Source organism: Lytechinus variegatus, chromosome 15, assembly GCF_018143015.1.
Source record: "Lytechinus variegatus isolate NC3 chromosome 15, Lvar_3.0, whole genome shotgun sequence".
NCBI lineage: Eukaryota > Metazoa > Echinodermata > Echinoidea > Temnopleuroida > Toxopneustidae > Lytechinus > Lytechinus variegatus.
The window spans coordinates 24,450,306-24,465,418 of NC_054754.1; the positions used below are offsets into that span (position 1 = coordinate 24,450,306).

Here is a 15,113-nt window from a genome sequence, read left to right on the forward strand (position 1 = left end):
AGCTTTCTAATCTCTATAGTCAATATCGTGGTACGTACCGGTATCTAAGCACCGTACAAAATCAATAAGCGAGAAATCAACCATTCGAATTGCTGCGCGCGCGCGAGATCGGGAAACAGATGCAGTATTTGGGCAATTCTTCGCTCGAGCGCTCTGGATCGATGGGTATACATGCTGACCCCACAAACTATATCATCTCAAAATGATAGGACAGTCTGAGCCCCCGGCTGAGCCCGGAGTCTGTGATTCAATTCAGAGCCTTGCAAAAAGTTTTAGTTACTTCATAAGCTCATCAATTTAGCAAGATCGATAATGGGGCCTTTACCTAAATGCAATTGCAGTGTAAGCCTTTCTTCACTGAGATGACGAGACAATAATCCAATTAATACGGTGTTGTAGGGATTGGTAGAGGGGGGGGGGGGCTATACTGGTTGTGGTACTGGACTAGTGCCACATGCAGGTGCCCGGTGCAGGTGGTAGGCAAAGGCCGGGGGCAATGGGCCGGGGGGGGACTTTGGGGTTTTGCTCGCGGATCCAGTATGTGTGTGAGAGAGGGATCGAGGGGTACGTACATGGTGCGTCTTTCAGAAAACCTCGACAGAAGGGGCAAACTATTTCTGATCGACGCCATGCACTGAAAAAAAGCCAAAGGTCACAGCCATTTTGGGATAGGGCCTAAACAATTCTCTGACAAGCAAAGAAATAAGTCATTGAAATTCTGTAAGGGGCTACTCTGCCCCCCCCCCTGCTCTCGGGTAATGGTCGGTTAGACCTAATATGCAATCAGCATAATAAAATTGTAATATATGAATAAAGTGCACATGCACTTTTCCGAGGTATGGTGTACACAGAACACTTCAGAAAAAGGGCCCCCCTGCCAGTGCCAATCAGATCTGATTTATATACGATCATCGATGATGTGGGTAATTTTATTTATTTATTTATTTATTTACTTATTCTTTATATATTTATTTAAGTATTTATTTATTTATTTATCTATCTATATATCTATTTATTTACTTATTCATCATATTTATCTATTTATTCATTTAATCATTCATTCATTTATCTTATTTTATACTGCAGGGTAGGCCTGTTCAGTTATGCAAAACTACTTTCCAAAAGGCGCCCTGTAGTTTAACAAATAACTCAACATACCAATTCACTGTATGTAACTTAATAATTATAGGGAAATAAAACCTTTGGAAGAAGATAGCTTGTGGGGAAAACAGAAAAAGTCAAAGAAATAGATCAACGATAGTTTGAAATAAATTGGACAAAATGAAATAATGAGAAAGTTATTAGCATCGGTTGCGATTACGAATGCTGCGGACATAGATCGATATCGCTCGATCCACGCATGGAGCTAATGATCCACGTGTCTGCGTACCAGTTGCTATGCAAAGCACTTCACTCGAGGAAAGTGGTCTGAAGTCCCTACTAATGACTAACTTCCACAGAAGTTCTCCTGACATTGAAACAACAAGTATTTTTGTGTCGGTTTTGTTTCAAGTTTCAAGTTTTATTTTTCCATTTCCATTAACATTATAAGCAAATACAAATCAAACAAACATAAATATACACAATACAAAGAAATATGATAACAATGATTACAAATCAATTACGAGTTCCAAAACATTTGTAAAATAGTTTTAACACAATCTGATATAGAAATGAGGGGATCCACTAAAAAGCACTGCTTGTAGAGCGTGGATCCCCTAAGATAATATATTAAACATTTGAAAAATGGGACTCATTCGCAAGTGTAAATACGTTAAGTTAGAGTACAATATTTTATGGGAATGATAATAAGATGTTGAGTAATGGGGCACCATACATCTTCATATCCAGGACCAATTTACCAAAAAAAAAACCGGCTTCGATATCCCATACCTATATCCTCTGAAGTTTGATGGTCTTCTGCATGAATTATACTAAGAATAAATGTTCGCCACCTTTAAACCGTTTGATGCAGTTAGAAGATAAAAGAAAGGGGAAAAAACACTCTGAAGAAAGTGTACAGTTTTGTTGACAGTTTCAGAATTAGACATCATTTAAACAATGTCCAAGGTATAACATTTTGATTGGGGGCATGGTTGTATTGCCATTGTCACATTGTGAAACTGAGTCCAGACCGAACAAATCTATTACTAGTACGTTATTTTCAAAGGAATGCACTGCAAAAACTCCGGTGTTGATTTAACACCAGCCCGGAATCTATTATGTCCACACCAGAGAAGTATTGAAACAACACAAGTTTGGAAACAAACTATGAAAGCTTAAAAGTGCCACCGAGATGTTGAGATAATTATCTTGGGAAGTCGACATTTTGATAGCAAAAGATTAGATGACGAGATCCGTGATGAGATCCGGGATCTTGTCATCTGATCATCTCTTCTAAAAGATGTCGACATGATGAGATCTTGAATCTCGTCATCCGATCTTTTGCTATCAAGATGTCGACTTCCCAAGATAATTATCTCAACATCTCGGTGGCACTTTTAAGCTTCCATATCAAACCGATGCTGTTTTAATACTAATTGGTGTTGTATAAACACCTTTCTGGTGCTAGACCAAAACGTAACTGGTGTTGTTTAACACTTCACTGGTGTGGACATATATAGATACCGGGCTGGTGTTGAATCAAAACCGGAGTTTTTACAGTGTATCATTGGTCGTCTTGAGATAGTTTCGTTGGTGTGTGTGTGTCTCAGGTTCTACCCCAAGGTAACGCCTCAGTCGCAGTCCCCCTCCCCCTCATCGACCCATCGAACTTATATTACTCCTTCAGATAAATTAGAGTAGCTGTTTCAACAAGGGTAACATGATAACTGGGCGATAATATTTTAGTTTTATTCAATGATGATCATAATGAGCAACTGACAGTTTGCTTAAATCAGCGCTTTCCACACGATAGCGTGAAGGACTGTCACGTGGTGGCGCTCTGCTGTTTATTGATCCGAATCGTATTAATTATACTTTCGTCATTGAATCAGAAAATTGCGATCCATGGGAGGGAGGTTAGAAGTGAAGGTTACTAGCTTGGCTCCTAGCTGACCAGGCTCCCTTTGGGGGATGACAACCCTAGCTTAATTGCATCCATACGGGTTGTGAAGGGGGAAACCCTGTTTCAGTCCAAGGAGCAAGTGGCTTCGGCCCCTGGTTATATTTGGTTTAGGTTGACTGCCCATTCCATCTACCAGTAATTACTATTGTCACATAATTTAATTATGGTTTATTATGTGGCAGTCATGGGCCACCTTTCATCATTTATGATGGCAACATCAGGTCCAAAGTGCAATCTAAAAAAAAAAAATCTATGTCTTGATCTCAGAGGCATATTGTAATTACGACCTTCCTATATTGTAGAGAAAACCCCAAACAAACAAAAATTTACGGTTTTGAAAATAATTTTAACTTTATGCTTATACCATCATATTTGCAACTGCTTCTCTTGATTATATCACATGTGTACAATTTATCATTAGAGAGGCCATTGTACTATAACATTCAAAAGCAGAAGTAACTGATTTGGAAATGTGTACATAACTGAATCATTATATTGTACTTAACTTTCTAATACCTCAGAATAATTATCTGCTTGATTGATTACAAGTACTTGGATATAGTCGGATTATCATTCTGATGACAAATCCTGTTTTAGTTGTTAAGGGTTGATAATACTGATACACCGCTTCTAAATAGAGCTTAATAAATCGGAACGACGTGTCTAAGCGCTTCACAGATATATTATTACCCCGGTCATCATTATATCAGTCAATCCCGCATACAATGTATGCACACATCCTCCACTCCTTGGTGATTATTCCAGTCAGTCACCGGTGAGGCGCACAAGGAACTGGACAACAATGACTTTCACATCCTACCGGGTACCCATTTAGCATGTTTCAGGGGCCGCGGAACGGTTTCCAGAGGGGGGGGGGGGGGGCTGACCATGCAAAAAATCACAATCCTATAAAACAATGCATAAAACGTGTTGCTAGGTCAGGGTTCCAGGGTGTGCCTGTTTCTCTTTGAATAGAATTCTAAGTATATCATTGCATATAGCGTATGTACACTGCATAAATTATCAGCAAATGCGAGGACTTACAATATTATAGGGCCCGTTGCAGAAAGAGTTGCAATCAATCGCAACTCAAAAAGTCATGCGCAACTCGATTTTCAACCAATCAACAGCGCGCATTTGGGACTTGCGATTGATTTTTTGACTTGCGTTTAAACGCAACTCTTTCTGCAACGGACCCAAAACAATCAAACACATAGGTAAAACAATGTTTTGGCAAAGGGATGAAGAAGTATGCGGACCGAGCGGCTCACATGTTTCTGTGTATTGGTGGCTCATTTCAAAGAAAAATTTGGAAAACTGTAATTTATGAAAACAGTTATTTATGACATCAGAAAGGAAAGGGGTGAATGCGTCGTTTGATAATAATAAGGATATGCAACAGCGCTAAAATGTTTCTAAACACTGCTTACTATAAACTTGGCTATACCCTAATTAAATCGGGCGCTCGAGTATTATAGGAATTCAGTCCTACCCATTTACTACACCTGGGTGTAGGTGTGGCAAATGTAGATAAACGCCTTGCCAAAGGACGTGAGTGCTGCGATGGGATTTGAACCACTGACCTTGTGCTTCGAAGTCCGGAGACTTATCCACTGAGCCACAACACCTCTACAATCAAACAATGCAATATATGAAGCAACATCTGCCTACGATGTATTAAAATGCAAATGTGTTTGAATGACAAAACTTCGAACATTACGAATGACGAACATTCAGAATGACGAGCGTGTATAGCGATGCCTTGCCACAAACGGGACCACAAATTAGTTGAAATCACTAAATTAAAAGCACCAACAAACACCAGCTGCCCTAATAGCGCCACCACAAGTCCTCAACTACTCACATCTGGCCAGCTTATGCAACACTCTGAGCTGTGTAGTTTTAGTAATAGAAGCCCAGTCAGTCGGCAAGCCCTGAAAAAGTTGCTTCTTTTATCCAAGTGATATTCATGACAAGAGTGTTTTTGCATTGTTAATGAGCTTGGTGCGGACCAAAACACCTCTTTTTATTCTGCCATTGCCGCTCTAAATACAGACCAAATTTTATGTTTTTGGTATCTTTATAAAGAAGAAAAATCACTCTTTCAGGTCATGTGTTTGGATTTTTAAAGAAATGTTGCAATATAGGGAAAACTTTCGATCTAATACATGAAACAAAAAAATTATTTTCATGCAACAAAAGTTGTTGTTTTTACACTTAATTTCTGTTTAAGCACAAATGATTTTTATATCATGATAAAGCTGAAGATCTAAGCTTTAATATGATAGAGATATTTTAGATGGGTCAGCAGCCAGCTTTGCATAGGCCAAGTACATTTAGCAGCTCAAAACAAAAATACTGCGCTCTGATTGGCCATAGAGACCACACACGCAAATTCCAATGTTCCCCACAGCTGGGCCTCAGCAAGGTCACACTCACCATGTGGTAATCTCTTCAAATTACCCGCGCGTGTTGTTTTGAAAACCTTATTCAGCCAATCAGAACTCTAGATATTATGCTACTTAGAAATTTCAGAAATCTCGCTTTGCATCTTGATGGAAAATGCTGGCTGCTGAGTCATCTAAAAGGCATCGCATATCAAGAGTCACATAGTATGGAAGTAGAGAGATTTAGCTTTCTGATGATATGAATAATGTTTGTGCCTAAAACACAAAATTTTGCACAATTTGCAAGAGAAAACAGAGGAGGAAAACACTGTTTGAGGCATCTTTTCAGGCTTGAAATTCACTTATTTATCATAATATTCCAAAAGAAATAAGCAATACAAAAGAGTAACGTTTATTCTTTCCCATGGTACAAGATTAATCAATTTTACTCAAAGAGAAAATGGTTAAATTCTTTGAGATTTTGCCATTTTGCAGGGATATGAATTCAGCCACGAGAGGACTTGGATAAATCTTGCTCGTTTGCTCATTAACACCGGGTCTTACAGACTGACTGAAGCCCACTTGAATGATAACACACTAATTCACCACACAATACATTCATACCACACTATTTGTGTTACCGAGTACACTCTAAAAAATGGAATGTTAAATCAACATTTTGAAAGGTTGGAGGAGTGACAACATTTTCTAAATGTTGCATTTACCACTTTAAATGGTTCTACCCAACACTTAAAATGTTGGATTTAGCTTTATACAAAGTTGGATGTAACATTTGGAAAAGGTTGTCACTCCTCCAACCTTTTCAAATGTTGATTTAACATTCCATTTTTTAGAGTGTAGCAAAACATGTACTATCATAATTAACAAACATCCCATTTTCTCTGTATGAATTATGGGTCAACCCACTCTCTGTTTCGTTGATAGTTATCTCAAAAGAATGATTTTAGACTTGTTATTTATAAGACAAGCCCAATAAGAGAACACACAAAGTGTTGATCACGGTTTGCTAATCCTGTCAGCAGGACGCAATGGTTATTTCACTTCCTTTTAGTCGCATCAGATTAGATCACGATATATAGTAAGAAATGACTAGACATGAACCCTCGTGAACGGGAAGGTTATGGGTTCGATCCGATCCCTGGCAGAGTCATACAAATACTTATGGGTGATTTCCGTTTCAGTGTTAAAATCGTTGTATTGGGTTTTTACACAATTTGAACCCCAAACATTAAATGGTCCTAAAAGTCTCTCACTCTACATGCTCTGGTGTTAAGTTGTCAATATTGTGATCTAGATGAGGATAGGTTTTAGAGGTAGGAAACACAATCCAATTTGTGCTCCCAACACCATCACAAACACCGGACATGAGATAACCCATTGTTACAAATGATGATAAAATAAAGCACAATCCAAATTGTGCTCCAAACACCATCACAAACACCGGACATGAGATAACCCATTGTGACAAATGATGATAAAATAAAACACAATCCAAATTGTGCTCCCAACACCATCACAAACACCGGACATGAGATAACCCATTGTGACAAATGATGATAAAATAAAGCACAAAAGTGTTTGTGAACGTGAATTTTATTCAAATTCGTAAAAAATTACATAATGCAAATAAACTGGACATTTCAAAAATACAAAAACAAGATAAAATAACAAGAAATATGGAATGGCGTTTATAATACATCAATAAGGTATGTTACGATTTCCTATATATTGAACGAAAACAAGTTAAAGATAATGACCTTTTAAATAAATTGGACATTTATTTTACCTTACGGAAAATGGATGTTTAATGTAATTTCACGGTACCGAAAAGTCACTTATACATGTTTCCAATTAAGGTAAAGATATAAAATCAAATGGAGTTACTCTTAGTGCTTCAAGTAGCGCTGTTGATTGCAGTGAGTGATCAAACTCGTATTTTTTAAAGACAAAATGTATCACAAAATATATATACCTATTTGTTGTCAACTTTTGAGTACAATAGTTTGTGTGTATAAATTAGTTTGAACACATTCAGTTTGATATTTTTTACACAAAACATGACATGAATTAAAGATTGGTTGGGATTGCATGTGATTAGTTAGAATAGTGCATAACACAGACAGAGAGTGAATATTTTTCAATAATTCTTTTTCAGATAACAATGATTCACTGGGCGGCTTGCAGGGTTAATACCATCAAATGCAGACATTGATGAAAAGTGTGTTGGCAATACGCCTATAATATACACACATCGAACCAATGGCGGCCATCTGAGGCCCAGATTATTCGAAGAATTTAACATCTATTCATAATTTCATATTTTTTTGTAACTGTGAATAATAAATCTTTCAATGGAAAGGCTTGTACTCAAGGTAAATGCACCAAGTTTGAAAATTATCATGGTGTTCTACAACATACAGGATTGTTTAATAAGGTAGTATTTTATTCGATATTCCAAATACTTAGAATGCTCTTTTCTGATTGGAAAAAAATACATCATTAGAAAAATCAAAGCAAAACACAGTAATGAAGTCAGTAAGAGTATGGATGATGGTGCCTATACACTAACAACCAGGGGAGATAAAACTACTTAGTTTTACCTGAATTTTAATAATCACAATTATAGATACCATTTTGTAAAGGAGGAATTTACTTTCTTTCCTTTCTATAATCATAAAAATGAGTTCGTTTGCGATGGGGATTATAAAGCAAATAATCGTCTTTTGAATTCCATGGATGGCACATTCGGTTATTATGAATGTACAATCTCAGCTTCACTTCGGAATGAGGGCGAATCCACATTGACTCTGAGATGATAGGTAGCCCAATCATTTCCACCGCCACGGCAATTGATATTGGAAATTGAAATTGAAATGGTTTGTTAAGAAAATTTAATTGCAACCAAAGGTTGGGTTGCGAGTTTTCTAACAAAGTAAAACACAAAATATATACAATTTCAATAATCATAACAAAAATGACATGTAAAAGTAATAAAATCATTGTTTATTGGTCAAATTAAAAAAATAAGAATATAATAGAAATACACATATGGGGAAAGCAGTAACTTGCCTCTTTTTGTAGTCTACTCCAAAAAAAGGAGTCATTATGTACTCCAAAGGGATTGGTCCCTAGCATCACTCCAAAAGGAGTGTGATTAGGAACTAGACTATAGCTCTTCGCATTTAAAGAGTACATGTATCACGAAAAGGCGAAGAAGAATGGCAAATCAGACCGTGACAGATTTGATAATAATATTCTTAGGATGCAGGAAACAAGAGCAATTTATAAGGACATACAATGTAAACCAATCAGGTACACCTGGCTTAAAAAGAAATAACAAATGACATGAAACTTATGACAGATGAAACAGTTTCCGGCTATACAAGGATAAGTAAGGATGTAGCATAAATAGATTGGATAAAAAAGTATGCCGATTAAACAAAAAAGATGTGCAATTATAATTGGCTTATTATCATGATTTTATTTGGTACATAGTGTCGTTAACAAAAATCAAAATTGAAAGGAAACGCCATGAAATTAGACGATGTAGTTCATTTATTTTTATTAATAAGAATACACCACACTGTTCACTAATCACTAATCTTTTGACAAGGTTAGGTTTAAGAAGGGCCATGTTGGCTTACTTATAACATGAGAATCTGAAAACCTTTGGATCAATGATAAGTGTCATTTAGGAAAGAAAATGATCCACGATGACCCTTTTGTACATTATTTACACATAAAGATTGCTTGTTGAATAGTCGGACTCTGTGTGAGATTACGCTTTGCTACAGCGTTCTGGGGAGCGTCTTAACAACATTTTTTGTCCGACAAGTTGTCAGATCTGACAACTCTCCTTGATTTTGATTGGCAAGCTGAGAAGCAATGTAATTTACTATGGAAACTGTCGGATGAAATAGGACTTGTTGGATAAAAAGTCAGTACCTCAGTGTACTTAATTGTTGCTGTTGAGCAATGTTGACCGTTTGTGGAACGCCTCACGCTAGTCTCATTATAGTCCTTTCCTCCATTTGTCAGGAACTCATGTAGGTTGAGCACTTCTAGAGGTCATCATCTTGGAAAGCAGGCCCGAAAAAGAGGCTAAATGCACGTTTTTGTATCCTCTCAATATGTTTTCTCTGTGATGCGTCAAGTCCGGGGCCAAGCTGGTGCACAGTAGTACTAGGATAGTACTGCGGAAGTGGGGTGGGTCTACAAACCTCTCCAGAATGCATCTCCGGTGTTGATTTTGTGCTTATTAATGTATCAATTCTTTAAAATGACGTTTATTGCTGAAGGAAAATCGGTGGTATCTTGACTTTTCCTGCAGAATTTTTATCCCTTCCAGGACACCCTTTCGGTTCTGTCGATAAGGTAGGATGGTGACCTGAACCCGATTCGCACGATAAAGTGTGTCTCAGCTTATGATGTGCTACATTCACCGGAGGAGAGTGTAACGGCATGTCCATCGTAACCGTTGCATCTTTAGAAACTTCTGTCCGGTGCAATGGGATGATGTCCAGACGTCTCTGCGTTCCATTCTCAGAGACAACCGGAAGCTTCTTAACCAGGTGCTCTTCAGGGAAAAAGACATTTCCATGTCCTGATGATCGAGATGATGGCATATGGTTACCTGGTAAACTGGACGGAGAAAATGGTACAAACCTCGACCTCGATTGGGGTACGGTTCCATGATGCATGTCATCGCAAGGTTGATACTCATAGTTGTCCCGGTGGATAGCGTTGACACCGAAAGCTGGGGAACCCGGCGGCGGTGACGTCCGGATAGGTAAAAATACGGAATCGGCTGGGATTTCCTGGTAGATGTCTTGTTTTGTGTGTTCACTTGGTAATGGTGGAAGAGGCATGTATTTCCGGTTGTCTTGGTTGGTCAAAGAGCTCTGCTTCAATAGGTGTCTGCTCGGTGACTTGAAGAGACAAGAATAAGGAGATTGAAATTAGATTTTTAAAATTAGTATAATTACTTATAGGCAGGCCTAATGCACTTGGATATTAATTTTAAGATTGAAATGATAACTTCACTAATCCTTTGACAAGGTTAGATTTAAGAAGGGTCCATGTTGGCTTATTTATAACATGGGAATCTGAAAACCTTTGGATCAATAATATCTAAGTATCATTTAGGAAAGAAAATTTATTTTGATGACGCGGGGTTCAATCTTGATTTTGGTTATCAGATGATTGAGCAATCGGTTTGAAATAATACCTATTTAGGGATACTTACGATAGATAGACGGGATCTTGGAATGGGTACTTGGTAACCATTGTCTTCTGTGACATCGCCAAGTTTCTCGTAGAATGACTCCTGTCCATCCGCAATGGCCTGTCTCCAGTTCCTCTGCGCCACTCCGTGTGATTCTAATGGGGTAGCTGGTGAGTGCAGAGGCATTTGTGATGTTGATGGTTGACAAGGTGGGTTCCAATCTGGGTCGAATGTCATATAGAATTCATTGTTGTCTGGTCGTACGTTAACATCCGCCAGATCGCAGGATCTAGGGGCAGGTAAATGTAAGGATCTTCGGTATAATTTAGCATTTGTAGAGCCACTTGGAACAGTGTTGTCAAAAGAGTTGCAAGACATGGTCTTCCTAACCGGCTTGGAAAGAAAAAGCGCGTTGTTTTTGCTAAAATTACGGGACACTATATCAGGGTCAATGTAGCCGCAATCGGAATGTTGGGAACTGGTTCCTTGTGTCTTGGATAGAAAAGCGCGTCGTTGTCTCAGACCAGCCTTGTCAAGCTGCTCATGTGAACGGACATTTCTGTTAACTGTACCTTTCATTAATCTTGCCCGTGGAGTATCAAATTTACTAAGGTCAGGCACGCTATCGTACTGCATCGGTTTTTCCTTGAATCGTCTAAGTAGACTTAGCTTTGGCATTTTATCAAGGAAACTTGAAAATGCCGTTTTCTTTGAATGTTTGTCCTCCAATGCTAGCATATATTTCCTTTTACATTCATGGTGCGGAATAACTCCATTCACTCTAGCTGACCCATTTCTCTTCATCTTGTTCTTTTTCTCACTCCGCGTCGCCCGCAAACCTTCGAACGCATAAGAATCGGACAAGGAGCGACGTCTATGTTCAAGAACAAAATCGTCCAGGTTATTTTCGTGGGTTGGTGTAGATTGACTCTGAGCTCTTAGTGATCTATAGCCATAGGCCAGCGGAGTAGAAGTGGATTCCTGGTCCCACTGCTCACGATCAGGAGTCACAAAGTTACGCTGATACTCGCCGGGATAGCTTGAATCACTGCTAGTGGGCGACGCTAACATGCAACTAGACGTCCTCAGTCTAAAGTCAACATGGTCAAATTGAAAATTCCCCATCCCCGGACTAGTGGGTGTGCTCTTTTGCAGAGACGGTTCACTCAGTGTTCGCGAGGCGCTTGTCCTTCGCTCAACTGAACTTGTGGAACATTCTGAGGAGTTGGCTTGATCAAATGACTCTCGCTTACTATTTTCAGGTTGCGTTGGATAGTGCAATTTAGCTGCATGTGTATAATAAAGGGTTTGAATTCGAGCGGGACTTGTATTGTTATTATTAGTATTAGTATTCTCAGAAAGAATGTGTTCTTGAAAACCAAGAGGAGGAAGGTTCGGTAGTGGGTCCGTTTGAATTTGGGAATCACGCTTGCATGGTTTTGGATGGGAAAGTCTATGAAGCTGATCAAGTAACTTGCACAAACCTGAATAATCATCAGGCATTCCAGAGTTTTGGCAAAACGTCGTTGGGAAAGAAACTTCTCTACCACTGTCTGAGACTGGCTGAAATACGAAGTCAGGGGAAATCTGACCGCCTGGACTTTTGTGACAAGAAGAAACACAGTGACATCCAAAATGGTCATTCCCTTTGGCGTCTCTTGGTACTTGGTCAGTATCATTCTGGTCTTTTGAAGAACAGTCCACTTCAGTATATTTCGTGCATCGTTTGGTTTTGTTGCATTGCGCTCTAAAGCGACGGATAATCTTAGTTAAAAGAGGCGTTTCATTACCCTTCGGATCCATCATTCCTTCGCAAAAATGCACTCTCTCGGGTTGTTCCAAATATTGATAGCTGTAATTTGGTAGTGTGATCAAAATCGCTGATCGCAGAAGTCAATCAAAAATCTGAAAAAGAACAAATAGTAAATATGCATTAACAGATTTAAATAAAAAAAAGAGGTAAAGCAGATGGCGATTGCGCTCACGACAAATACATTTTACGAAATTGAAATATAAAGACCGATATCATTCTTAATAATAATTTACAACGACCTCCTTTCCTTTCACATATTCCAAACTTCTAATTAGCGGTATAGGTTTACCGGTTAATTCAACGTTCACCATGTTCATGATAATTAAGAAAATATTGAAATTTATTTCACATTCGAAATATAGGTTCATGTCCTTTTCGTTGCCTACTAGATTATTAAAGGACAAGTCCACCATAAAAGAGAAAAATCCAAAAAGCATAACATTGGCATTTTCAAAATAAGAAAGTTACAATATATTTTAGTTAAGCTTAATTTCACAAAATAGTTAGATGCACATTGGGTCGGTATGCAAATTAGGTGACTGATGACGTCACCCACTGACTATTTCTTTTGTATTTTATTAGTATAAGAAATATTCTAATTTTCTTCTAAATGTCCTGTGAAACAAGTTTTGTTCCTCCCAGAACATTACCATTGTGTTAACATTTAATGGTTCAGTCAAGTTGCTTGAGGGATATCATTAACTCTCTCAGTTGCAAGTCACTGGGTTGTGCATATTAACTGTTTTTTTTGAAAAATAAGCGAAACCTTAAAAATCACAACTTTCTTATTTTACAACAGATTTTTATGAAATTTTCAGTGTTTTGTTTGCTTGATTTTTCTATATTTATTCAAATCGAAATTTTTCCGGGGTTGACTTAACCTTTAAGTACCAAATAGTATAATTAAATGATTGTTACAGGTAAAAAAACAGGCAGTCCATAAAAAAACAAATATTAGCGAGTAATATCGCTCAGCACTGGTAGTGCAGTCACTATACAAGCGCTGTAAGTGCTAAATTAGCGCTTCATTTTTTACAGTGTACGCCCGGGGTCGAAGAGCGAAGACTCGCTATTGACGAGGGTACATCAAAGACAACCAACCTCATAGGAGCTTTAGTACTTCGAGTAGTGAAATATCCTGGACTTCAAACTTCCCAGTCTCAACAAGATAATGTTAAAGTGCTAATTTCTGAAAAGTGTAGAAAGGCGCTAAGCTCTCTCGCATCAACGGAGGGTAGACACAACAAAACGATCTGCCATGGACAACTCTGAAGCGTTAGTATCGTTGAGAAGCAAGATCTAATCTATCATACACTGACATAAAACCTCTCCTTATATTCCGAAATTTCTTTTTAATAATCAGACTGAATTCAATTTTATTTAAAGAAAAAGACATCATCAACCTTGCTTTTAATCTCGTCATTAGAAGGTTCATTATATACTGCTCTCCTTCTGCCCATGGCTGTAGTTATCAAAATGAAACCATATACGTGTAAGGAAACTCACGTCACAGGCCTACATAGTCCGGTAGAGATTTTCCATACCTGAAAAAGTTTTTATGTGTAATATGTATATTATTTGTCATTTTATATCGAGAATGCCCGAAAAGAAGAATGATACAGCAATACCATAGTTTTCTATAACGAGGAATTCATTTATGACATTATTTTTTGCTCTTAATTAAAGTTATTGTTTTAATTAGCATAATCAGCTAATTATCAGATAATATTACATATATTTTTATGTCAAAGTACTATCTATATCAGCCTGAAATTCATTATGACAGTAATTTTCCCTTTTAAGCAATGACAATGTCTTGATTAGAATAATTAGCATAATGTACTAATTAACATCTATGTGCAATATATAAGTATATATTCCTTTGTTAGTTTATATCGAGAGTGCCTGAAAACATAAAAAATACAACTCTACTATGGTTTGCGGTAATTAACATAGCGGTGCAATACATATATTTCTTTGTCACTGTAGTTACGGTTGTAACAGGCCTAGATAGGGTTAAGAAGCCATAAAGCCCAGTTAAAATGACTTGTTCCTACAGCCTTATACCGAACTTATTACATACTCTGTGACTTAAGAAGCCATATTTTTAATTGCAATAATGGCCCAGTTAAAATGACTTGATCCTGAAACTTATACCAAAAAATTTTCGCGAGGAATTGTGTGATGACTGCTCACCTCTTCAGCTCGATAATTGAAGGAGAATGAAACCTTTGGAACAAGATAGCGTGTGTAGAAACAGAAAAATCGAAGAAACAGATCAATGAAAGTTTGAGAAAATTGAATGAAAAATAAGAAAGTTAAGAGCATTTGAAGTTTAGATCGATATTGTACATGTAGATCCTCCTATTGGCAATGCGACAAAGATGTGTGATATCACATGCGAACAACTTTCGCATTGCTTTTGTGTATATTTCACTTAAAATGCCTCTTTTATCACATCTGTTTTGTAGATCCTTAATTCTTTCTATAGGAGGGCTTGTAATACAGATTTTCATAGAATATGTTATGGATAAAAAGTTTGTATCACCATAAGAAAGAGGAAACTTAGCCATTTTTGGGGTATTTTATAGTCCATCAAAG

At 37.6% G+C, this 15,113-nt stretch overlaps 1 protein-coding gene across 1 annotated transcript; it reads right to left on the bottom strand.

Annotated features, from left to right (window-relative positions):
- Window positions 1-9,761: 9,761 nt before the first annotated feature.
- On the bottom strand, window positions 9,762-13,794 carry LOC121428416. Its single transcript, XM_041625015.1, has 3 exons — window positions 13,614-13,794; window positions 10,721-12,604; window positions 9,762-10,403 (listed from the first exon to the last, which is right to left on the bottom strand). Exons 2-3 carry the CDS (start codon window positions 12,503-12,505, stop codon window positions 9,762-9,764), a joined length of 2,427 nt encoding a protein of 808 aa, XP_041480949.1. The 5' UTR covers window positions 12,506-12,604; window positions 13,614-13,794.
- Between the last annotated feature and the right edge of the window lie 1,319 nt (window positions 13,795-15,113).

Coding starts and splice junctions, on each gene's coding strand:
- LOC121428416 (XM_041625015.1), bottom strand. CDS start 12,505: ATGATGGATCCGAAGGGTAATGAAACGCCTCTTTTAACTAAGATTATC. Junction 10,404..10,720: donor CAAGATCCCGTCTATCTATC/GTAAGTATCCCT, acceptor TGTCTCTTCAAG/TCACCGAGCAGACACCTATT.